At 48.3% G+C, this 25,111-nt stretch overlaps 1 protein-coding gene across 1 annotated transcript; it reads right to left on the bottom strand.

The window, feature by feature from the left end:
- Window positions 1-10: 10 nt before the first annotated feature.
- Window positions 11-24,433, bottom strand: LOC135553437 (nascent polypeptide-associated complex subunit alpha, muscle-specific form-like). Its single transcript, XM_064985555.1, has 23 exons — window positions 24,240-24,433; window positions 23,256-23,393; window positions 23,015-23,101; window positions 22,741-22,867; window positions 22,371-22,519; window positions 22,043-22,189; window positions 20,029-20,128; window positions 19,650-19,792; window positions 19,162-19,361; window positions 18,410-18,520; window positions 18,224-18,312; window positions 18,000-18,106; window positions 15,449-15,592; window positions 15,180-15,310; window positions 8,165-8,372; window positions 7,919-8,029; window positions 7,361-7,575; window positions 7,025-7,117; window positions 6,537-6,717; window positions 4,841-4,912; window positions 2,656-4,686; window positions 1,196-2,614; window positions 11-985 (listed from the first exon to the last, which is right to left on the bottom strand). Exons 1-23 carry the CDS (start codon window positions 24,240-24,242, stop codon window positions 899-901), a joined length of 6,093 nt encoding a protein of 2,030 aa, XP_064841627.1. The 5' UTR covers window positions 24,243-24,433; the 3' UTR covers window positions 11-898.
- Between the last annotated feature and the right edge of the window lie 678 nt (window positions 24,434-25,111).

The raw sequence follows: 25,111 nt of genomic DNA, 5'->3' as shown, positions 1-25,111 counted from the left end.
AATACAAATATTCCTATGGCCTGATTCAGACAAACACTCATCTTTATTGAGGTGATAACATTTAATTCCAGACCAGTCATACATAAGGCACTTGGGTTCACATCTGTAACAATGAAGTAGGTTCCTTATTTAAAAACAGCAGATGCATAAGATACTAGACCATAGCAGAGCAGCATGCTTGCCAAGACATGGAGAGGTATACTGAAGACAAGCTCATGACCTAACTAATGCATGAAAGATCAAAGCCTGTTTAGCTAGCGGTAAGAGGTACAGTAGTAAACTATTCCCATCTTCCTATGTGTGAGGATAAGGTCAAACCCATGACCACTGGTTCACACTATCATTCTATACTGTAGGTCAATGTGAGAGTTGGAGAATGAAGTACTGTACACAGGATTTCAAAACCATGGTGTATTCGCTAGTTGGATGCCATTGCTAAATGTTTGCAATGGAAAAAGTTTACTCTATGAACGAAATGTGTTTTGTATTTGGAGTAAACCGTTTCCATTGCAAAACATTTTGCAATGAAATACGACTAATGAATACAACCCGGGGTTGTGTTCAGCATGTGCGAAACCAGAAATCAATTTGACACAGTACATTTGACCTGTTCAATAAGGAGGCAAATTTGTATCCCGTTTCAAAACATTTACCGTGTTTATTCCTAATGAATGAACCCAGTCCACCACATTATCACCCAAAGCATTCAACAAACACCCTCCCACGGTGTTTCACAGTTAATGTGTAAAGATGGAAAGACATGAACTCATCCACCCCACCTTTCACCAGTTTCACTGTAAAGGTAAAAACACCTGGTCCCCCACACACACTCCCATTCACTAGGAGTATGAACAACACTGTGCTCTTTGGTCACTTTAAGGGCATTTCTCCAAGAGTTTCAGTCGTCTAAGAAGTCATCGTCCAGATTGACGTCTGTGGTGTCGATGTCATCGTCCAGATCAAACATGTCCAGGTCGTCAAGGCCCTGCAGGAATAAGTCATGTATATGAGTGAGGAGTCAGTGGAAACTGTAGGTGAGGGTGAACTACCTAGCTGGTACTTTGTTTTCCGTAACAGTTATATAGAGTACATCATTGTTCAATATCAATAAAAATCTAAACGTGACTTCCAATATAGATTAGCATTCTAAATACTGTGTACGTCATGACAGGATGTATAGACTGGTTAGGTTTACCTCATCATTCAGGTCATCATTCAGGTCCAGCAGGTCCATGGATGCTGTTGCTACTGCTACAGGGGCTGCCTCCTCCATACCTTTACCCTCTAAGAGGGCAGCTAGAGGGGCTGCAGGGGCTAGCTCTGCACCTGGTGGAACCACCTGGGTGAGTGCTGGTAGGGGCTCTACTGCTGGGGCTGCTGCAGCCTTGTCCTCTACAGTTGGGGTTGTAGCTGGATCTATGGCTGGGGCTAGTTCTATGAGTGGTGCTGGGGATAGGTCTCTGGCTGGGGCTAGGTCTCTGGCTGGGGCTAGGTCTATGAGTGGTGCTGGGGATAGGTCTCTGGCTGGGGCTAGGTCTCTGGCTGGGGCTAGGTCTCTGGCTGGGGCTAGGTCTATGGCTGAGGCTAGGTCTCTGGCTGGGGCTAGGTCTCTGGCTGGGGATAGGTCTCTGGCTGGGGCTAGGTCTCTGGCTGGGGCTAGGTCTCTGGCTGGGGATAGGTCTCTGGCTGGGGCTAGGTCTCTGGCTGGGGATAGGTCTCTGGCTGGGGCTAGGTCTCTGGCTGGGGATAGGTCTCTGGCTGGGGATAGGTCTCTGGCTGGGGCTAGGTCTATGGCTGGGGCTAGGTCTCTGGCTGGGGATAGGTCTCTGGCTGGGGCTAGGTCTCTGGCTGGGGCTAGGTCTCTGGCTGGGGCTAGGTCTATGGCTGGGGCTAGGTCTCTGGCTGGGGCTAGGTCTCTGGCTGGGGCTAGGTCTCTGGCTGGGGCTAGGTCTCTGGCTGGGGCTAGGTCTATGGCTGGGGCTAGGTCTCTGGCTGGGGCTAGGTCTCTGGCTGGGGCTAGGTCTCTGGCTGGGGCTAGGTCTCTGGCTGGGGCTAGGTCTATGAGTGGTGCTGGGGATAGGTCTCTGGCTGGGGATAGGTCTCTGGCTGGGGCTAGGTCTCTGGCTGGGGCTAGGTCTCTGGCTGGGGCTAGGTCTATGGCTGGGGCTAGGTCTCTGGCTGGGGCTAGGTCTCTGGCTGGGGCTAGGTCTCTGGCTGGGGCTAGGTCTCTGGCTGGGGCTAGGTCTATGGCTGGGGCTAGGTCTCTGGCTGGGGCTAGGTCTCTGGCTGGGGCTAGGTCTCTGTAGGTCTGGCTGGGGCTAGGTCTCTGGCTGGGGCTAGGTCTCTGGCTGGGGCTAGGTCTCTGGCTGGGGCTAGGTCTCTGGCTGAGGCTAGGTCTCTGGCTGGGGATAGGTCTCTGGCTGGGGCTAGGTCTATGGCTGGGGCTAGGTCTCTGGCTGGGGCTAGGTCTCTGGCTGGGGCTAGGTCTCTGGCTGGGGATAGGTCTCTGGCTGGGGCTAGGTCTCTGGCTGGGGCTAGGTCTCTGGCTGGGGCTAGGTCTCTGGCTGGGGCTAGGTCTCTGGCTGGGGCTAGGTCTCTGGCTGGGGCTAGGTCTCTGGCTGGGGATAGGTCTCTGGCTGGGGCTAGGTCTCTGGCTGGGGATAGGTCTCTGGCTGGGGCTAGGTCTCTGGCTGGGGCTAGGTCTCTGGCTGGGGATAGGTCTCTGGCTGGGGCTAGGTCTATGAGTGGTGCTGGGGCTAGGTCTCTGGCTGGGGCTAGGTCTCTGGCTGGGGATAGGTCTCTGGCTGGGGCTAGGTCTCTGGCTGGGGCTAGGTCTCTGGCTGGGGCTAGGTCTCTGGCTGGGGATAGGTCTCTGGCTGGGGATAGGTCTCTGGCTGGGGCTAGGTCTATGGCTGGGGCTAGGTCTCTGGCTGGGGCTAGGTCTCTGGCTGGGGATAGGTCTCTGGCTGGGGATAGGTCTCTGGCTGGGGCTAGGTCTATGAGTGGTGCTGGGGATAGGTCTCTGGCTGGGGCTAGGTCTCTGAGTGGTGCTGGGGATAGGTCTCTGGCTGGGGCTAGGTCTCTGGCTGGGGATAGGTCTCTGGCTGGGGATAGGTCTATGAGTGGTGCTGGGGATAGGTCTCTGGCTGGGGCTAGGTCTCTGGCTGGGGCTAGGTCTCTGGCTGGGGCTAGGTCTATGGCTGAGGCTAGGTCTCTGGCTGGGGCTAGGTCTCTGGCTGGGGATAGGTCTCTGGCTGGGGCTAGGTCTATGAGTGGTGCTGGGGATAGGTCTCTGGCTGGGGCTAGGTCTCTGAGTGGTGCTGGGGATAGGTCTCTGGCTGGGGCTAGGTCTCTGGCTGGGGCTAGGTCTATGGCTGGGGCTAGGTCTCTGGCTGGGGCTAGGTCTCTGAGTGGTGCTGGGGATAGGTCTCTGGCTGGGGCTAGGTCTCTGGCTGGGGCTAGGTCTCTGGCTGGGGATAGGTCTCTGGCTGGGGATAGGTCTCTGGCTGGGGCTAGGTCTCTGGCTGGGGCTAGGTCTCTGGCTGGGGCTAGGTCTATGAGTGGTGCTGGGGATAGGTCTCTGGCTGGGGCTAGGTCTCTGGCTGGGGATAGGTCTCTGGCTGGGGCTAGGTCTCTGGCTGGGGCTAGGTCTCTGGCTGGGGATAGGTCTCTGGCTGGGGCTAGGTCTCTGGCTGGGGCTAGGTCTCTGGCTGGGGCTAGGTCTCTGGCTGGGGATAGGTCTCTGGCTGGGGCTAGGTCTCTGGCTGGGGCTAGGTCTCTGGCTGGGGCTAGGTCTCTGGCTGGGGCTAGGTCTCTGGCTGGGGATAGGTCTCTGGCTGGGGCTAGGTCTCTGGCTGGGGCTAGGTCTATGGCTGAGGCTAGGTCTATGGCTGAGGCTAGGTCTATGAGTGGTGCTGGGGCAGGTTCATTCTCTTCTACAATGACTGGGGCTTTTTCAGATGCTGCTATGGCTTCTGCTACTGACTCAGTAATGGGTGCTTCTGCTGCCACTGCCACTTCAATGGTAACAGGTGCTTGTTCTGTAACCATGGGTTCTGTTGCTATGGCTTCTAGTACTGCTGCGGCAATGGGTGCTTCAGCTTCCACCACTGCTTCTATGGTAACAGGTTCTGTTTCTGTTGCTATAGGCACTGGCGCTTCCTCGGCAACTGGTGCTTCTGTTACAATGGGTTCTGTGACCGACTCTGTAACAGGTGCATCTGTTGCTATGGGTTTCATTGTTGCAGGTCCTTCCTCAACGGCCTCCTCTGGTGTTGCTCTGAACTCTTCCTCTGGGGTGGACTGTGCTACCTCTGGCACCAAGAGGGGTGCTTCTGTGTCATTTTCTATGGTGACAAGAGCCTCTATCTTAGTAATGATATTTTCCACTGATGTTGCCTCCTTTGGCTTGGGAGCTTCCACTTCAACAATAATGGGTTCCTCCTCTGCCAACTCAATGGATTCTTCCACTGCAGCCATAGTTGGTTCCACTACTGTCACTGGGATAGATTCTTCTACTGCTGGGATAAACTCCACTACTGCAGCTGCAACAGGTTCTACCTCTTCCATGACAATGGACTCTTCCACTACTGGAGCTTCTGGGGCTGCAGCCTCCACCACTGCTGCCATTACAGGGGTTTCTACCACTGCTTCCAATACAGGGGTTTCATCCATGCTCCCAGCAACCTAGAACAGTGACAGTAAAGTACTTTAATTAAGATTGACAAGTTGACAAATCACACTGAATGGTTGTCTAAAATAGGGGTTATGTAAGTAGTACAACATATAACAGCTGTGGTCATGTCCAGTATTTTTGTAGGAGTGAGATTTCAGAATGTACCTCTGGTTCAGCAGGTGCTACTTTTGGCACATAGTCTGCAGATTCCCCCAGGACATTCCTATTCTCATTGGACTGAAAAGTAGAGAGGTAGAACAGTGAGTGGAGAGGTAGAACAGTGAGTGGAGAGGTAGAACAGTGAGTGGAGAGGTAGAACAGTGAGTGGAGAGGTAGAACAGTGAGTGGAGAGGTAGAACAGTGTGTGGAGAGGCATTATTACGACAGTATTACTACAAGTACATGTACAATACTTATACTATAATAACAAGCATTATTATAATATTATTTATTTGACCAGAAAATAAGGGCAGAGGTACAAAGGGGTTATGGTACCTGTAATGTATTGCCTTGACTCAAATCATTGACCTGTATTTTACTGTTGGTCGCATACATTGAGTGTCTTCATCAGTGCATCACATGTATCTATAGTGCTCGGCTGGTATTGCACCACTAGGTGTTGCTAACACACTGCAGTAACATAATTATACTGAACAAAAAATAAACACAACATGCAACAATTTCAAAGATTTTACTGAGTTACAGTTCATATAAGGAAATCAGTCAATTGAAAGGAATTCATTAGGCCCTAATCTATGGATTTCACATGACTGGGAATACAGTTGGTCATAGATACCTTAAAAAAAAAGTAGGGACATGGGTCAGAACCAGTGAGAATCTGGTGTGACTACCATTTGCCTTTATGCTTTGCAACACATCTACTTCACATAGAGTTGATCAGGCTGTTGATTGTGGCCTGTGGAATGTTGTCCCACTCCTCTTCAATGGCTATGCGAAGTTACCGGATATTGGTGGGAACTGGAACACTGTCATACACGTCGATCCAGAGCATCCCACACATGCTCAATGGGTGACATGTCTCGTTAGTACTAGGACATTTTCAGCTTCCAGGAATTGTGTAGAGATCCTTACGACATGGTGCCGTGCATTATCATGCTGAAACATGAGGTGATGGTGGAAGATGAATGGCATGACAATGGGTCTCAGGATCTCGGCACAGTATCTCTGTGCATTCAAATTGCGATTAAAATGCAATTGTGTTCGTTGTTCGTAGCTTATGTCCTGCCCATATCATAACCCCACCACCTCTGTTCACAATGTTGACATCAGCAAACTGCTCGCCCACACAATGCCATACATGTGGTCTGCAGTTGTTAGGCCGGTCAGACGTACTACCAAATTCTCTTTAATGGTGTTAAAGACGGCTTATGGTAGAGAAATCAGCACCAGCTCTGGTAGACATTCCTGTAGTCAGCATGCCAATTGCATGCTCCCTCAACTTGAGACATCTGTAGTATTGTGTTGTGTGGCAAAACTGCACATTTTAGAGTGCATTTTATTGTCCCCCAGCACAAGGTGCACCTGTGTAATGATCTTGCTGTTTAATGAGCTTCTTGATATGCCACACCTGCCAGGTGGATGGATTATCTTGGCAAAAGAGAAATGCTAATAGGGATGTAAACATGTTTTTTTGTGCACATGTAACATTTCTGGGATCTTTTATTTCAGCTCATGAAACAGGGGACTTTACATGTTGTGTGTATATTTTTGTTCAGTGTAAGATGGAAAGAACATGTTCAATCAGGGTTGTGTTAAATAGGTATGAAACAGAAGAAAACTATCCAAAATGGCTGCAAAAGTTTTGCCACAATGTTCCCAAGATGTGTGTGTATCTACTCACGGTGATGAGAGGGTACTCTGTGGCGGGCCTCAGCCTGACATGGGTCTCCTTGAGGTAGTCTTCGGCCAGGAAGGCCTCCTGTAGGCCGGGGAACAGGTTGCTGTAGTCTGTAGGGTTGGCCAACGCATCAGCTGCCTTCTGGTTCACCTTCCCCAGGCTCTCCTTCCACAGCTTCACCACTCTGGAGACCCAGAGAGGTCAGTACATGTGTGTATATACAGACACACACACACACACACACACACACACACACAGCTATGCAGGTTAGCGTTTTTCTGTCATGAATCATGTGCTGGAGGTAGCTCTGCCACAAAGTCATAAATTCAGATTTTTACAATACTGCTAACCCGAATGCTTAACCCTAACCTTAAATAAAGACGAAAAAGCTAGATTTTGTTTTCATGCATTTTTTTAATATAACCAATTTAGCTAAGTTGTGTCTCCAGGGCAAGATTGAGATAATCAAGGTCAACCTGCCAGTGCTGTACCTAGACACATGGCTGGGCAGGTATGTTCTGGCCAGGAATGCAGCCTCTGGCAGCCGGTTGGTTTTAATGAGGAGCTCCAAACATTTGTCCAGTCTAGAAGGAAAAAACAGAAAGATGGAAATACAATGACTAATGATGAAACCAAGGACATTGACATTTCCAGATCATAAACAAAGCCCACCAAGATCCAATAATGAATTATAAATGATGAAACGATAAGAACAATTTGACAGATGATGTATATATAAAAGTTAAACCTAAACACTCTGCTTACTCCTCCTCACCTCCCTCTGTACCATCCACCCCCCGCACCGTTCTCTCCCTAAACACACTTACTTCCCCTGAAGGAAATAGGTGAGGAAAGCCACGTTGGTCTTGCCGTCTCTCTCTGCCCCCTCTGCCAGCTTGCCCACCATGGTGGTGTTGCCCGAGGCTGTGGCCAACAGCAGTAGCCCCCCATAGTCCTGGGCATGGTGCAGACACTCCTGGGCCAGGACAAACTGGCACTTAGTGGTGGCCAACTCTGCCAACTGCTTCCACTTCTGCTCCGACTGCAGGGCACCGTGCCAGGGAGAGAGGATGTGGAGAGGGAGAGAAAGGGACGGGGGGAAGAGAGAGGGGGAACAGGTATGCCATGTTAGAAAGACATTCATCACAAACACAAAACAGAAGCCCTATTCACTCTGCTTTTGATTAGTTAAAAATATGATAAGATATAACCTTTACTACAGTATTTCACATGTCATCTTATACTGTAGGTCTCCAAATACTGTATGTCTGCAAATATCCAAATTTGGCCGTACATTTCTCAATACTTCCCTTGCATTCCAAGACTGCTATAATTCCCAGTTTGTAAAAACAAATCCCAGTCTTTCTCTTTACGTGTTGTCTCACCTCAGCCTCTACAGCCAGCTGGTAGGCGATCTTCAGTTCTCCAAGCTGCAGAGCCAACTCAAACCTGTGTTCTGAGTCTGTGGACACAGCCAGGGCCTGCTGCATGAAACCCTGCAGAGAGATAGAGAGAGGAGAAAGGGTTACACACACAAAAGATTCACACAGACACTAGAGAGGACACACACAGAAATGGTGTGCGTTAAGACACACACCAATGTAAAAATACACCCACCCTCCCAGTCTCACCTGTTTCTCTAAAAAGTGGGCGACCCTGGTCCTCATCTCTTTAGGGATGGTGGGTAGGACCCTGTCGGCCATCCCAAAGTCCCTCCTCATTACAGCTGTCTGGTACTCCAGTACCGACACCAGCAGAGAGTAAGTGACGATGTTCAGTTCCTTATCACCCAGATACAGACGGTCATCCTTGGGGATGTAGCCCAACAGGTACATAGTTCTATAGCAGACAGACAGACAGACAGGGAGTCAATACAACACCAATATTTTAGACAGACAGGTACAGTACATACAGTTGAAGTCGGAAGTTTACATACACTTAGGTTGGAGTCATTAAAACTAGTTTTTCAACCACTCCACACATTTCTTGTAAACAAACTATAGTTTTGGCAAGTTGGTTAAGACATCTACTTTGCATGACACAATACATTTTTCCAACAATTGTTTATTGACAGATTATTTGACTTATTCACTGTATCACAATTCCAGTTGGTCAGAAGTTTACATACACTAAGTTGACTGTGCCTTTAAACAGCTTGGAAGATTCCAGAAATTGATGGCATGGCTTTAGAAGCTTCTGATAGGCTAATTGACATCATTTGAGTCATTTGGAGGTGTACCTGTGGATGTATTTCAAGGCCTACCTTCAAACTCAGTGCCTCTGATTGACATCATGGGAAAATCAAAAGAAATCAGCCAAGACCTCAGAAATAAAATTGTAGACCTCCACAGGTCTGATTCATCCTTGGGAGCAATTTCCAAACGCCTGAAGGTACCACGTTCATCTGTACAAACAATAATACGTAAGTATAAACACCATGGGACCATGCAGCCGTCATACAGCTCAGGAAGGAGATGCGTTCTGTCTCTTAGAGATGAACGTACTTTGGTGCGAAAAGTGCAAATCAATCCCAGAACAACAGCAAAGGACCTTGTGAAGATGCTGGAAGAAACAGGTACTAAAGTATCTATATCCACAGTAAAACAAGTCCTATATCGACATAACCTGAAAGGCAGCTCAGTAGGGAAGAAGCCACTGCTCCAAAACCGCCATAAAAAAGACGGACTACGGATTGCAACTGGACATGGGGACGAAGATCAAACTTTTTGGAGAAATGTCCTCTGGTCTGATGAAACTGTTTGGCCATAATGACCATCGTTATGTTTGGAGGAAAACGGGGGATGCTTGCAAGCCGAAGAATACCATCCCAACCGTGAAGCACAGGGGTGGCAGCATCATGTTGTGGGGGTGCTTTGCTGCAGGAGGAACTGGTGCACTTCACAAAATAAATGGCATCATGAGGGTGGAAAATTATGTGGATATATTGAAGCAACATCTCAAGACATCAGCTTGGTTGCAAATGGACAGTGACCCCAAGCAGACTTCCAAAGTTGTGGCAAAATGGCTTAAGGACAACAAAGTCAAGTTATTTGTGGCGGGGTGCGTAATAGGCGGCAGAGAAGTTAGGCGCAAGAGACCAGAAACTGGGTAATAACCGCTAAGATGTATTAAGCAAAACCAACGGCATCCAGAGCAACAAGATAAATAGGCACAAAAATAACACGTAGTGCACTCAAGGGGAACATGCACAAGCACTACAATAAACAATCCCACACAAAGACATGGGGGAACAGAGGGTTAAATACACAACAAGTAAATGAGGGAGTAGACACCAGGTTTGTGGAAAAACAAGACAAATGGAAAATGAAAATTGGCTCGACGATGGCTAGAAGACCGGCAGAGCCGAGCACCGCCCGAACAAGGAGAGGACCCGCTGGAGTCATCACAGTACCCCCCCCCCCCCCTCCCCTTGACGCACGGCTCCAGCAGCGAGCCGACGCCGGCCTCTGGGACGACTCCCCCAGCAGATCCTGGTAATACGACCGCAGAAACCTGCCTACATCCTGGTTCACTCTCTCCACTTGCCCATTACTTTCGTGATGAAACCCCGAGGTAAGGCTGATCGAGACCACCAGACGTTCCATGAACGCCTTCCAGACCCTCGAAGTGAACTGGGGACCTCTATCAGACACTATATCCTCAGGCACCCCGTAGTGCCAGAAGACGTGTGCAAACAAGGCCTCCGCAGTCTGTAGGACCGTAGGGAGATCGGGCATGGCCGATCCACAACGACCACTATCGTGGTGTTTCCCTGTGAGGGGGCAGATCGGTAAGAAAATCCACCGACAGGTGCGACCAAAGCCGCTGTGGAATGGGTAAGGGATGTAGCTTCCCTCTGGGTAGGTGCCTAGGAGCCTTACACTGAGCGCACACCAAGCAGGAGGAAACTTAAACCCTCACGTCCTAGGCCAAGGTAGGCCACCAGTACTTCCCAACCAAACAGCGCACCGTCCGACCGATCCCAGGATGACCAGAGGAGGGTGACGTGTGGGCCCAATAGATCAACCGGTCACGGACAGCAGACAGAACGTACAGACACACAGCGGTACACTGGAGGGGAGCGGGTTCTGCACGTAATGCCTCCTCAATGTCCGCGTTCAGCTCCCACACTACCGGCGCCACCAGGCAGGAGGCTGGGAGTGGGATCCATGGGCCGCTCCTCTGTGTCATACAGTGTGTCTGCCTTCATGTTTTGGGAACCTGGTCTGTAGGAAAGGGGAAAACCAAAACGGGTGAAAAACATGGCCCACCTTGTCTGGCGAGGGTTCAGTCTCCTCGCTGCCCGGATGTACTCCAGATTGCGGTGGTCAGTCCAGATGAGAAAAGGTGGTTTCGCTCCCTCAAGCCAAAGTCTCCACGCCTACAGAGCCTTGACGACAGCAAACAGCTCCCAGTCCCCCACGTCATAGTTTTGCTCGGTGGCGTACCCGTGCGCTGAGAGAGCACAGCTCCTATCCCAGCCTCGGACGTGTCCATCTCCACTATGAACGCCAAAGAGGGATCCGGATGGGCCAGCACGGGAGCCAAGGTAAACAGAGCCCTCAGGTGACCAAAAGCCCTGTCCGCCTCAGCCGACCACTGCAAACGTACCGGGCCCCCCTTCAGCAGTGAGGTAATGGGAGCCGCTGCCTGATCAAAACCCTGGATAAACCTACGGTAGTAGTTGGCAAACCCTGGGAACAGCTGCACTTCCTTTACCGTGGTGGGAGTTGGCCAATTACGCATGGCTGAAATGGGGTCACTCTCCATCTCCACCCCGAGGTGGAAATGCGGTACCCTAGGAAGGTGATGGACTTCTGGAAGAACAGGCATTGATGTAAAGGTCATGCTCCAGCAGTCGACCAAGCACCCTGCGCACCAGGGATATATGCTCGGCGAGTGCATCTGGGTATATCAGAATCTCATCAATATACACCTACACCCTGCCCGTGCACGTCCCTGAAAATCTCGCCTACAAAGGCCTGGAAGACTGTCGGAGCATTCATCAACACGTACGGCATGACGAGGTACTCATAATGCCCTGAGGTCATACTGAACTCTGTCTTCCACTCGTCTCCCTCCCGGATACGCGCCAGGTTGTAAGCACTCCTGAGATCTAGTTTGGTGAAGAAGCGCACCCCGTGCATTGACTCAATCAACGTGGCTGTGGTCGGTAACTGTACCTCACTGTGATCCGGTTTAGGCCTCGGTAGTCAATACACGAGCGCAGACCTCTGTCATGTCTTTACTATCATTAAACTGAAGACTTATAGTTTTAGTATTACACGGTCAAACTGATTAATCATGTAACTGTAATTAACTAGGAAGTCGGGGCACCAAGGAAAATATTCAGATTACAAAGTTATAATTTCCTAATATAACCTTTCAGATATTTTCATATCTGATCAATAGTCTTCTGATTAAATAATTATTTACTTTACCTCACGTTAGTCTCATTCCAAACGTCGTAAATTGTTGGTTATCTGCACGACCCAGTCTTCACTATCAGTCATCCATACATCAATTATCTTAAATAATTTATTTATTAACTAACTAAACAATCACAGAAGTGCACACACACACAAACAAAGTAAATATGGTTACAAGAAATGATAGGAGAATGTGCCCTAATGGGCTAAACCGGCATGGCGGCTTGTTAGACAAAAGGGGAAGTGGGGGTCGACTAAGAAGTCACGACAGAGTTGATAATTATAACAATTGAAATACTTATCCTTTGCACATGAACGCTCACTCATTCGGGAACAATTGCAATCAATCAATATATTTACACTCAGTATGTCGTCTTGATTGCTGTTGAAAAGTTTGCTTCTTTTGTAGAATTGTCCGTCTCTCTGTCTGTCTGTCTCTCTCTGTCTCTCTCTCTGTCTCTCTCTCTGTCTCTCTCTCTCTCTCTGTCTGTTCTGATTAGAGGGGATAGTTCAGAGCGACATTCATTCATGTTGTTGTAGAATGGATGTTTCGGCGGTTGTCGTTCTTCGCGTTCAATGATACCGAATTCCTAGCTGCAGACTAGTAATTATTATCAAAGACTTGTTCTTATTCTGTCAGTATCGATAGTCTAAGAGTTTAACAAAAGTCTAAGCTTGAGAGCAAATATATTTATTTCATTTCATTTGCGATTTTCATGAATAGTTAACGTTGCGTTATGCTCATGAGCTTGAGGCTATAAATAGAATCCCGGATCCGGGATTGCTCGACGCAAGAAGTTAACCATGTGGTATGGTTAAAAGATTCAGCAATGGTCTGCAACCTTTGTCCTCTCGTAATAGAGAAAAACATGGTCTACTGAGAACTTCTCAAAGTTGGGGTTCTATTCGGAATTGCAGAAAAGGGGCTGTCCCAGGATGCCTGACCCAAACTGGGCTCATGGGCGGTCCTCTGATTTAGTTCAACTCAAAAGGGAATTGGAGAATTGGAGTCCAAAATCACATTCCACAATTTTACAAACAGTATCATACTCACTCATTCATCTTATACAGCAATTGGATGTAAACCTCATATCTGAAGCTATTTTATAAACAGCGTTATGGTAATGTGGCCGCACCATCTCCCATGAGCCTTACCAAAATGTAACAAACGGACCAGTTCATAGCTGGATTCTTCACCAATCTTTTATACGGAACTCAAGTTTGTGAGGTGGAAGAAATTCCTTTGTTCTCTATGAAAATTCACTCTCTCTTGTGGCCATGAGGCAGGGTCTTCCCTCTGAAATTACGACCTCTCTGACCACAGCAGCCTAGTTGAAGGGGGAGGCAGGGAGAGGGGGATGGGGCTTGCTGTACCCAAAGAGGCGAACGTCATGACACCTTCCTCCTTCTTCTTCACAAAAAAATAAACTCGAGGAGGCGGGTGATGTGGAGGACCCAATGTACCCCCGATGCAGGGATTCGGAAACATATCTGACGTCTCCAACTGTGAGAGGGGATACACATGACTCCTGGGAAGTGCAGCGTCTGTGCGATAAATCTCCTGGTAATCGCCCCGTCGATGGGGGTGGTAATTGAGTTGCCTTCTTTTTGGAGAAGGCGGGAGCCAAATCGGCATATTCAGGGGGAATGCGCACGGTGGAGACTGGTCTGGACTCTCCACCGTAGTAGCACCAACGGAAACCCCTGAACACCTCCCGAGCACTCTCGCGTCCACCCCGTGAGAGACCTCCGCTGCCAAGAAACAGTGGGATCATGACAAGCTAACCTGGGAAGGCCTAGCACCACGGGAAACGCAGGAGAGTCAATGAGGAAGAGACTGATTCTCTCCTTGTGACACCCCTGCATCACCATACCCAAAGGAGCGGTGGCCTCCCTAATCAACCCAGACCCTAATGGTCGACTGTCTAAGGCATACCCGGAGAAGGGCACAGCCATGGGACAATAGAGATCCCTAAACTATGGGCGAACTATCTGTCTATAAAATTCCCAGCCGCGCCTGAAATCGACGAGCGCCTTATGCTGGGAATGCGGGGGAAAACTCAGGAAAAGTAACATACAAAAACATGTGTGCAACAGAGGGCTCTGGGTGAAAAGGGTGCCGGCTCACCTGGGGCGACGCTAGGGTGCCCTGTCTGCTGCCTCGATCCCCAGAGGAACCAACCTGGCACCGACCGCAGTGTGACCTCTGTGGCCACAGATGGTGCACGAGCCGGAACCTCCTCCAGTCTCCCTACGCACCTCCCAGCTCCATGGGAACTGGAGCGGTGGTGCTGGGGGATGGAACCGACAGAACCCGATCTGGACGTCCGCGGGTAGCCAGCAGGTTATCCAGCAGGTTATCCAGCCGAATGGACAGGTCCACCAGCTGGTCGACGGTGAGGGTGGTGTCCCTGCAGGCCAACTCCCGACGGACGTCCTCGCGCAAACTGTGCCGAGCGCCACCCGAACAAGGAGAGGACCCGACTTCGGCGGAAGTCGTGACATTATTGGAGTGACCATCACAAAGCACTGACCTCAATCCTATAGAAAATATGTGGGCAGAACTGAAAAAGCGTGTGCGAGACCTACAAACCTGACTCAGCTACACCATATCTGTCAGGAGGAATGGGCCAAAATTCACCCAACTTATTGTGGGAAGCTTGTGGAAGGCTACCTGAAACGTTTGACCCAAGTTAAACAATTTAAAGGCAATGCTACCAAATACTAATTCAGTGTAAAATTCTGACCCACTGGGAATGTGATGAAAGAAATAAAATCTGAAATAAATCACTCTACTATTATTCTGACATTTCACATTCTTAAAATAAAGTGGTGATCCTTACTGACCTAAAACAGGCAATTTTTACTAGGATTAAATGTCAGGAATTGTGAAAAACTGAGTTTAAATGTATTTGGCTAAGGTGTATGTAAACTTCTAACTTCAACTGTAGTTCTATAGCACAGACAGGGGAGTCAAAAAAACACCAGTATTAAGGTGAGCACATAGCTTGAATGAAAGGAAACATGACATGCAATGACTTAAGGAAACGACATTCAGACATAACATTTTGTAAGGCATGAATCCTTTATGTTTTAGGCCCTAGGGAACTGTAAGAGTTGAGCGAGATTTGAAATATTGAAACACATGCATAACAGGTCATTTGAGGTCAACCGGTCAATGGTTTGTAGCAGTCTCAGCAGGTAGGCACAGTCTTACCTGTCCAGGTGGGCGACGGTGACAATCTCTCCTCCTACGTAGTAATTGAGTCTGTTGACTGAGCTGGTGTAGATGAAACAGTCTCCCACCCACAGACCAGTCTTCACCACCTCCTGAATCTCACCCAACACCTAGAGAAAGGGGGGTGAGGGGGGAGAGAGAGACCGAGAGTGGGAGAGATATAGGTATGGGAAAAAAAATGTTAAAGTAGAAATACAAAATAAATTGTCCTGTCCGGAATCTAATCTCTAGATGTCGCGTAGTCTCACCTCGAAGGCATCCTCTATCCCATCCTCGGTGACTCCCTCCTTGGTCTCCTGTGCTGTTGCCACTTTCTCAGCCAGGTAGCGCAGCACAAAGAAAGACTCCTCCGTGGCAATACACACCAGCTCCCCAGACTCTGACCAGAAGACCTGAGGAAAGAAGAGGTGTTTACAGGAGGGTTGTGTCGCTGTGGAGAGGAGGGTTGTGTTGCTGTGGAGAGGAGGTCAGAGGAGGGTTGGTTCGCTGTGGAGAGGAGGCCAGAGGAGGGTTGGGTCATTGTGGAGAGGGGGGTAGAGAAGGTTTTGGTCGCTGTGGAGAGGAGGGTTGGGTCATTGTGGAGAGGAGGTTAGAGAAGGGTTGGGTCGCTGTGGAGAGGAGGGTTGGGTCATTGTGGAGAGGAGCATAGAGGAGGGTTGGGTTGCTGTGGGGAGGAGGTTAGAAGAGGGTTTGGTAGCTGTGAAGAGGGGGTTGGGTTGCTGTGGGGAGGAGGTTAGACTCGCTGTGGGGAGGAATTCAGAGGAGGGTTGGATCACTGTGGGGAGGAAGTTAGAGGAGGGTTGGATCGCTGTGGGAAGGAATTTAGAGGAGGGTTGGGTCGCTGTGGGGACGAGGTCAGAGGAGGGTTGGGTCACTGTGGAGAGGGGGTAAGAAAAGGGTTGGGTCGCAGTGGGGATGGGGTAAGAAAAGGGTTGGGTCGCAGTGGGGATGGGGTTAGAGAAGGGTTGCGTCGCTGTGGAGAGGAGGTCAGAAGAGGGTTGGGTCGCTGTGGAGAGGAGATCAGAGGAGGGTTGGATTGCTGTGGAGAGGTCAGAGGAGGGTTGGGTCGCTGTGGAGAGGTCAGAGGAGGGTTGGGTCGCTGTGGAGAGGAGAGTTGGGTTGCTGTGGAGAGGAGGTTAGAGAAGGGTTGGGTTACAGTGTAGAGGGGGGTAGAGGGTTTGGTCACTGTGTAGAGGGGTTTAGAGAAGGGTTGGGTGGCAGTGGAGAGGGGATTAGAGAAGGGTTGCGTCGCTGTGGAGAGGAGAGTTGGGTCGCTGTGGAGAGGAGGTTAGAGGAGGTTTGGATCAATGTGGGGAGGAAGTTAGAGGAGGGTTGGATCGCTGTGGAGATGAGGTTAGAGAAGGGTTGGTTTGCTGTGGAGAGGATGTCAGAGGAGGGTTGGGTCGCTGTGGAGAGGAGGTTAGAGGGTTGGGTCGCCGTGGAGAGGAAGGTTGGGTCGCTGTGGAGAGGAGTTTAGAGGAGGGTTGGGTCACTGTGGGGAGGAGGTCAGAGGAGGGTTTGGTCACTGTGGAGAAGGGGTTAGAGAATGGTTGGGTCGCAGTTGCGAGTGGGTTAGAGAAGGGTTGGATGGCAGTGGAGAGGGGGTAAAATAATGGTTGGGTCGCTGTGGACAGGGGTTTAGAGAAGGGTTGGGTCGCAGTGGAAAGGGGGGTAGAGAAGGGTTGGGTCGCTGTGGAGAGGAGGGTTGGGTTGCTGTGGGGAGGAGGTTAGAGGAGGATTTGGTAGCAGTGGAGAGGAAGGTTGGGTCGCTGTGGAGAGGAGGGTTGGGTTGCTGTGGGGAGGAGGTTAGAGGAGGATTTGGTAGCAGTGGAGAGGAGGGTTGGGTTGTTGTGGAGAGGAGGTTAGAGAAGGGTTTAGTCACTGTGGAGAGGGGATTAGAGAAGGGTTGGGTCGCTGTGGAGAGGAGGTTAGAGAAGTGTTGGATCGCTGTGTAGAGGAGGTTAGAAGAGGGTTTGGTAGCTGTGAAGAGGGGGTTGGATTGCTGTGGGGAGGAGGTCAGAAGAGGGTTGGGTTGCTGTGGAGAGGAGGTCAGAGGTGGGTTGGGTCGCTGTGGAGAGGAAGGTTGGGTCGCTGTGGGGAGGAGGTTAGAGGAGGGTTGGCTTGCTGTGGGGAATAAGTTAGAGGAGGGTTGAATCAATGTGGGGAGGAAGTTAGAGGAGGGTTAGATCGCTGTGGAGAGGTCAGAGGAGGATTTGGTCACTGTGGAGAGGGGGTTTGAGAAGGGTTGTGTCGCAGTGGGGATGGGGTTAGAAGGGTTGGGTCGCTGTGGAGAGGATGTCAGAGGAGGGTTGGGTCGCTGTGGAGAGGAGGTTAGAGGAGGGTTGGGTCGCCGTGGAGAGGAAGGTTGGGTCGCTGTGGAGAGGAGGTTAGAGGAGGGTTGTATCGCGGTGGAGAGGGGGTAAAATAATGGTTGGGTCGCTGTGGACAGAGGTTTAGAGAAGGGTTGGGTCGCAGTGGAAAGGGGGGTAGAGAAGGGTTGGGTCGCTGTGGAGAGGAGGGTTGGGTCGTTGTGGAGAGGAGGTTAGAGAAGGGTTGGGTCGCTGTGGGGAGGAATTTAGAGGAGGGTTGTAATCGCTGTGGGGAGGAATTTAGAGGAGGGTTGTATCGTGGTAGGGAGGAAGTCAGAGGAGGGTTGGATCACTGTCGGTGGCTTCTCACCCTCTTGACCTGAGCTCGGCGCTGTCTGGACCTGCTATAATCTGTAAATGGTCACGTGTCTGAAAGTTGATATAGATCAACTGTGGATTAATAACAGTTTAAATACTGTAGCCGACTCACGTGTTTAGGCTGGATCTCAATGCGGCGGACCAGCTCTGTGTTCTCCCAGTCGTAGAAGGCCAGACCACTCACTGACCTCACGCCCAGCAAGAACCCACCATGGATACCTGCAGGGGATGATACACACATATCGTTAGGTATAACACATCAGCATATCATCTGCATGCAGACACACACACAGGGAGTCAGCTCATACTGGATCAAATATGATATTTTTGTCTTACCTTCTGCCCCAAAGTCTGGTTTAAAAGACTTATTTTCCTTGAAGTTCTTGAAGATTTTGACCATGCTGGTGCTCTCCCGAGTAGCATACCTGCCATAGAAACAATAGTGGTTACGTCAGCCTGACCATACTAGACCGTGGATGGTCTATAGATGACTGTGGTCAGTGTGCGGTTGACTTGATTTACTCTGAGGAGTCGTGGCCCCAAACAAACTCCTGTGCTGAACCGAAGCTCTTGTTCCTCAGGGCCATTGCAGTGTAGATGATGTACTCTCCATCCCCACACACCACCACAAACCTGTAACACACATACACACGGCATTAGTTAGTGTGTGATCACACACCAGTGCTGAGGGGAGGACGACTGATAGTGATGGATGAAATGGAGTCAATGGAATGATATCAACCACATATAAACCACGTTTGATACCATTCCATTTACTCCCGTCAAGACATTATTATGAGCCATCCTCCCATCAGCAGCCTCCACTGACACACGCACACACACACACACACTGTCCATTTATGGTCCTGTAAAGCTCAGTTGGTAGAGCATGGTGCTTGCAACACTAAGATTGTGGGTTCGATTCCCGGGGCGCAACAGTACATACAAATGCATGCTCGCATGACTGTAAGAGTGTGCAAAGCTGTCATCAAGGCAAAGGTTGGCTACTTTGAATAATCTCAAATATAAAATATATTTTGATTTGTTTAGCACATTTTTGCTTACTACATGATTCCATATGTGTTATTTCATAGTTTTGATGTCTTCACTATTATTCTACAATGTAGAAAATAGTAAAAAAAAATAAAGAAAAACCCTGGAATGAGTTGGTGTGTCCAAACTTTTGACTGGTACTGTATATATATATTTTTTACATTTGATGAGCAACTAGAACACACATGCACACAAACACTGTAACACACGCACACACTGACCTGCCATTGGGGTTGTGCTGGATGGTCTGGGGATAGATTTCACAGCTGCCCATGTCTTTGACGGCCAGGGACAGCCTCTCTCCGTCCTGTATCTCAGCCTCTCCCATGGCCTTCAGGTTGGCCTGCTGCACCTCAGAGTGCTTGGCCCACATGATCTTACCGTTAGAGTCCATAGACATGGCTGGTTCCTCGCGACCCAACTGAGGGAGGGGGGGGGGGGGGGTGAGGAGAGAGAGGGAGAAGAGTTGGGAGAGAGTGAAGAAGATGAGACAGAGGAAGAGAAGGAGTGATGTTCAAATCATAATATTTCAACTTCAGCTGAACATACAACTTGGACATACATGGGTGATATGTCAGCCTACAGAATCAAACTGGCCCTGTATGAAGACAATACAAGCATTCTATATGATTACCAACGATACTAATAATCAGATCACTGACCCCACATCATTCTTGATGCGTAGTTATGAGTTTCCTTAAGTTGGTACCTTGATGATGATGCTGCCTTCATCATATCCCAGCGCCACACTGTTGGCGCCTCGTTGGCCACACACACACCACACACGTTCCATCCCATAGTTCAGTGTGTTTTCCAGGCGGTACGTGCTGGAATGCCAGACTCTCACTGTGCCTGTATGTCCATAAGAAGATGGAAGAAGGGTGGAGAGAAAGAGATTTACATGTGAGAGGGTGGTCAACCATAGATAACGGATCCAGGGAAGACTAGAACTAGTCAACATGACAAGAAAGCACCATGTTATTACCACGGTACAATGTTACAACTTTAAAATGTTATTACTATGTTATAACAGGTAAACACTTTGTTATTCCATTCTAAAGGGATAAGGTAAACACTACACTACCCACCGTCCTCAGAGCCTGTGAGAATGATTGGCAGCTCAGGGTGAAAGCTGACACAGGACACATTCTGGGTATGGCCCTCTAGAGTCTGCACACATGTCTTATTCTGGAGGTAGAGGAGAGGGCTAGAGTAGAATCAGTCAACTCAATATATATCATCACTAGTACAGACGCGTAACACTTCAAGTGTGTGTATTTTCTCATCTGAAAAGTGTGTGTGCTGTACATATTCATATGTGTTTCATTCTTCGTTTGAGAGTGTGTGAAAAACTGTGTGTACGTGTGCATATAAACTGTGTGTACATGTGTATATAAACTGTGTGTACATGTGTATATAAACTGTGTACATGTGTACAGTCGTGGCCAAAAGTTTTGAGAATGACACAAATATTAATTTCCACAAAGTTTGCTGCTTCAGTGTCTTTAGATATTTTTGTCAGATGTTACTATGGAATAGTGAAGTATAATTACAATTTCATAAGTATCAAAGGCTTTTATTGACAATTACATGAAGTTGATGCAAAGAGTCAATATCTGCAGTGTTGACCCTTCTTGTTCAAGACCTCTGCAATCCGCCCTGGCATGCTGTCAATTAACTTCTGGGCCATATCCTGACTGATGGCAGCCCATTCTTGCATAATCAATGCTTGGAGTTTGTCAGAATTTGTGGGGTTTTGTTTATCCACCCGCCTCTTGAGGATTGATCACAAGTTCTCAATGGGATTAAAGTCTGGGGGGTTTCCTGGCCATGGACCAAAAATATTGTTCCCCGGGGCCACTTAATTATCACTTTTGCCTTATGGCAAGGTCCTCCATATCATGCTGGAAAAGGCATTGTTCGTCACCAAACTGTTCCTGGATGGTTGGGAGAAGTTGCTCTCGGAGGATGTGTTGGTACCATTCTTTATTCATGGCTGTGTTCTTTGGCAAAATTGTGAGTGAGCCCACTCCCTTGGCTGAGAAGCAACCACACACATAAATGGTCTCAGGATGCTTTACTGTTGGCATGACACAGGACTGATGGTAGCGCTCACCTTGTCTTCTGCGGACAAGCTTTTTTCCGGGTGCCCCAAACAATCGGCAGCAATATCCTTGCCTGTGAAGCCCTTTTTGTGCAAAGCAATGATGACGGCACGTGTTTCCTTGCAGGTAACCATGATTGACAGAGGAAGAACAATGATTCCAAGCACCACCCTACTTTTGAGGCTTCCAGTCTGTTATTCGAGTTCAATCAGCATGACAGAGTGATCTCCAGCCTTGTCCTCGTCAACACTCACACCTGTGTTAACGAGGGAATCACTGATATGATGTCAGCTGGTCCTTTTGTGGCAGGGCTGAAATGCAGTGGAAATGTTTTTGGGGGGATTCAGTTAATTTGCATGGCAAAGAGGGACTTTGTGATTAATTGCAATTCATCTGATCACTCTTCATAACATTCTGGAGTATATGCAAATTGCCATCATACAAACAGAAGCAGCAGACTTTGGGAAAATTAATATTTGTGTCATTCTCAAAAATTTAGTTTTAAAAGTTACCCCCTTTTTCCCCCAATTTTGTGGTATCCAATTGTTTTGTAGTTACTATCTTGTCTCATCACTACAACTCCCGTACGGGCTCAGGAGAGACGAAGGTCGAAAGCCATGCGTCCTTAACACAGCGCGCATACAAACCAGAAGCCAGCCACACCAATGTATCAAAGGAAACACAGTGCACCTGGTGACCTGGTTAGCGTGTAACATGCCCGGCCTGCCACAGGAGTCGCTAGTGTGCGATGAGACAAGGATATCCAAGCCAAGCCCTCCCTAACCCAGACGACGCTAGGCCAATTGTGCGTTGCCCCATGGACCTCTCGGTCACGGCTGGCTGCGACAGAGCCTGGGCTCGAACCCAGAGTCTCTGGTGGCTCAGCTAGCACTGCGATGCAGTGCCCTAGACCACTGCGCCACCCAGGAGGCCCATTCTCAAAACTTTGGCCACGACTGTACATAAACTGTGTTTCCATGTTTATTTCCATGTGTACCTGGTAGTCCCAGATCTTGACCAGGCGGTCGTCAGCTCCTGATATAAGATAGGGCTTGTCCCCTCCGCTGTAGTAGTCGATACAGTTGACTCCTTTCTCATGGCCCTCCAGAGTGAAGTTAGGGGAGGAAGATCCCAGCTGCCACACCTGCAACATCCAAGGGCCAAAGAATACTCCAGTGTTTTACTGAAATGTAGTGGTAATGATTTACAACAATTGTATAGAATTCATGAAACATTACACATCTATAAGCACTTCAACATGACAATAATCCAACCAACAACTGTAGTGGTACAAACACAAAGATTAGTGTGTGTACTGTATGTACCTTAATGGTCCTGTCCAGGGAGGCGCTGGCGAACTGATTGTTGTCTTTAGGGTTGATGACGATCTGCATGACATAGTGGGTGTGGCCCTCAAACACCTGACCACACACCCACTTCCTGTCCCAGTCCCAAAGCTTGATCAGCATGTCATCTGGACACACACACACACACACACACACACACACACACACACACACACACACACACACACACACACACACACACACACACACACACACACACACACACACACACGATCATGTTCACAATATTCAATGGTTGATGTTTGTAATTTATGTATATATAAAGAGAGAGAGAGAGAGAGAGAGAGAGAGAGAGAGAGAGAGAAAGAAAGAGATAAACACAACATACCACTGCTGGTAAGGATGTAAGGTTGTGTTGGGTGGACTGCGATGCAGCGGATGTAGTCAGAGTGGGCCTCAAACATGTGAGCTCTCTCCAGAGTGTTGTAGTTAAACACACGGATATGCATGTCATCCTGGGGAGGAACAGAAGAGCAAGAGAGGGGGGGAGAAGGTGAAGGGAGAGAGGGTGGAGAAGGTTAAAATGGAGAGAGATATGGGAAAACTCTGAATAGGACAGATAGATGCATTATAAGCAGTTATAAGGGTGTTATAACACTTACTGCTCCTGCAATGACCCAGTGCTTCCTCGCCACAAACTTAGCCACTCTCACAGGCAGGTCACACACCTCAAATGTCTTCACCAGGGTCTACACAGATTCAAAAGAGGCACCAGCATCATGGTTATCATCATCATAGAGAAACAATCCATTCATATATCACTCAAGAACATAGTGTGCAGCAAGGTCTACAATGAATGAATGAATGAGAACTGAATCCTAAATGAGAATGAATGTTGTTTACCTGTGTGTCGTGGTTCCAGACACAGACACTGCCATTGTACAGGCTGGCAACCATCCATGGTTCAGTTGGGTGCAGGTCCACACTCTTCACACGGTCCGACCGAGCGGTCAGCTTCCGCTTGATGTCCAACCGGAGAGGCTGAGAGGGACAGAGGGAGAGAGAGAGAGAACCCAATATAATAAGTCATATTGTACCTCTGACTCCTAACTTATACTAGACCAATACTAGACACAGTATCTTATTTTGATACTAACCAGATTACTCTTCACTCCTATGTATATGCAGATCAGTTGAACGGTAACAATAAATAAAACATCTGATTTGACAGAGATCAGATCTGAGTATGTTTTTATAGAGACAGGTCGGATACACTTCCCCCTTTTTTTATTATTATAACATGCATTCAAATTAGTCTGATTACGCTTATCAATAAAACTATAAGTGTATCCAAACCATAACAGCTATACACTTGTCGGCCTACAGTAGATACAAAGTTTCACAAAGTGGCACCAAGTCAACTGTACAGCTTGTGGGGAGGGTTAATATGGGGGCGTGTCTGTGGAATGTGTCTCATTCCACCACATTTGAGGTGCATGAATGATTCTCTCTGGTCTGGAAATTCCCAGGCATTAGCCGTTTGCGATAAGGTAGTTTAGGAAAAAAATCGTTATATAAAGTTTCATATTGAAGTACTGGCATATTTAGTAACTGACCAATCGATCAGAGACTTCATGACTACTATATTGTAACATTATTGCCATTTCTAGAGTTTCTGCAATATCTTCATTCACAACTAGCCAGGCATATGTTAATTCATTGGATGTGGTCTAAATTAGTTTTCAATCAGGTAGCAATCGTAAAAAAAGCAATTCATATAAAAAAATGCCTAAAACGACTGGCCTGAGCGGCCGCGGATCTTTGTCACTACTTTCACTCTAAATCTATGTTGCACTTCATTCAAAATCGATGTTTTAATTTCCTTACCATGTTTCTACGTCTGCGGGTAGTGTTTGGCCAAAGTGCCCGACCACCCTGAGAAATGAGTCGTGCTGGTAGACTAGTTTAGAGCGGAGAGTCTTCTTGGCGACGTGGAGTCTATGACGCTTCCTGGCTGCACTTCGCAAGATCCGGTGGAGCACCAGTACAGTCTGTACCTAACATGATCAGACTATGCGGTGTGTATGTAGGTTACAGAGAAATGTATGGACGTTCGACTACAGGCAAAATCAGGTAATTGTATTTAGCCTACCCACTCTCCCCTCCAAAAAAATATATACATAAATAAAAACTTATAAAGATAATCATTAATTTGAACATCTTTAACATTGCCTAATTTACTATTTGTTCAAATTATCTCCCTATTTCTAATGTGTATAAATATGCTAACTTGGTGAGTGAATAGTCTTTCAGATGTTTATCAGGCTAAAGCTACAGTATCTAGGCTTACCCAATATAGTCCATGCAGAGATCAACTCAAATAAAGCTTTATTTGTCACATGCGCTGAATAAAACAAGTGTAGACTTGACCGTGAAATGCTTACTTACAAGCACTTAACCAACAGTGCAGTTCAAGAAGAGTTAGAAAAATATTGACCAAGTAGACTGTAATAAAAAGGAACACAATAAGAATAACATTAACGATGCTGTATACAGGGGGCACCGGTACAGAGTCAGTGTGCAGGGGTACAGGCTAGTTGAGGTCATCTGTACATGTATGTGGGGGTGAAGTGACTATGCATAGGTAACAAACAAACAGCGAGTAGCAGCAGTGTACAGAAGGGGAAGGCGGTCAATGTAACATTTTTGGTGGCAATTTTATTAATTGTTCAGCAGTCTTATGGCTTGGGGGTAGAAGC

This window comes from Oncorhynchus masou, chromosome 13 (genome assembly GCF_036934945.1).
Source record: "Oncorhynchus masou masou isolate Uvic2021 chromosome 13, UVic_Omas_1.1, whole genome shotgun sequence".
Taxonomy (NCBI): domain Eukaryota; kingdom Metazoa; phylum Chordata; class Actinopteri; order Salmoniformes; family Salmonidae; genus Oncorhynchus; species Oncorhynchus masou.
This window is presented reverse-complemented; position numbering and strand designations above follow the sequence as displayed.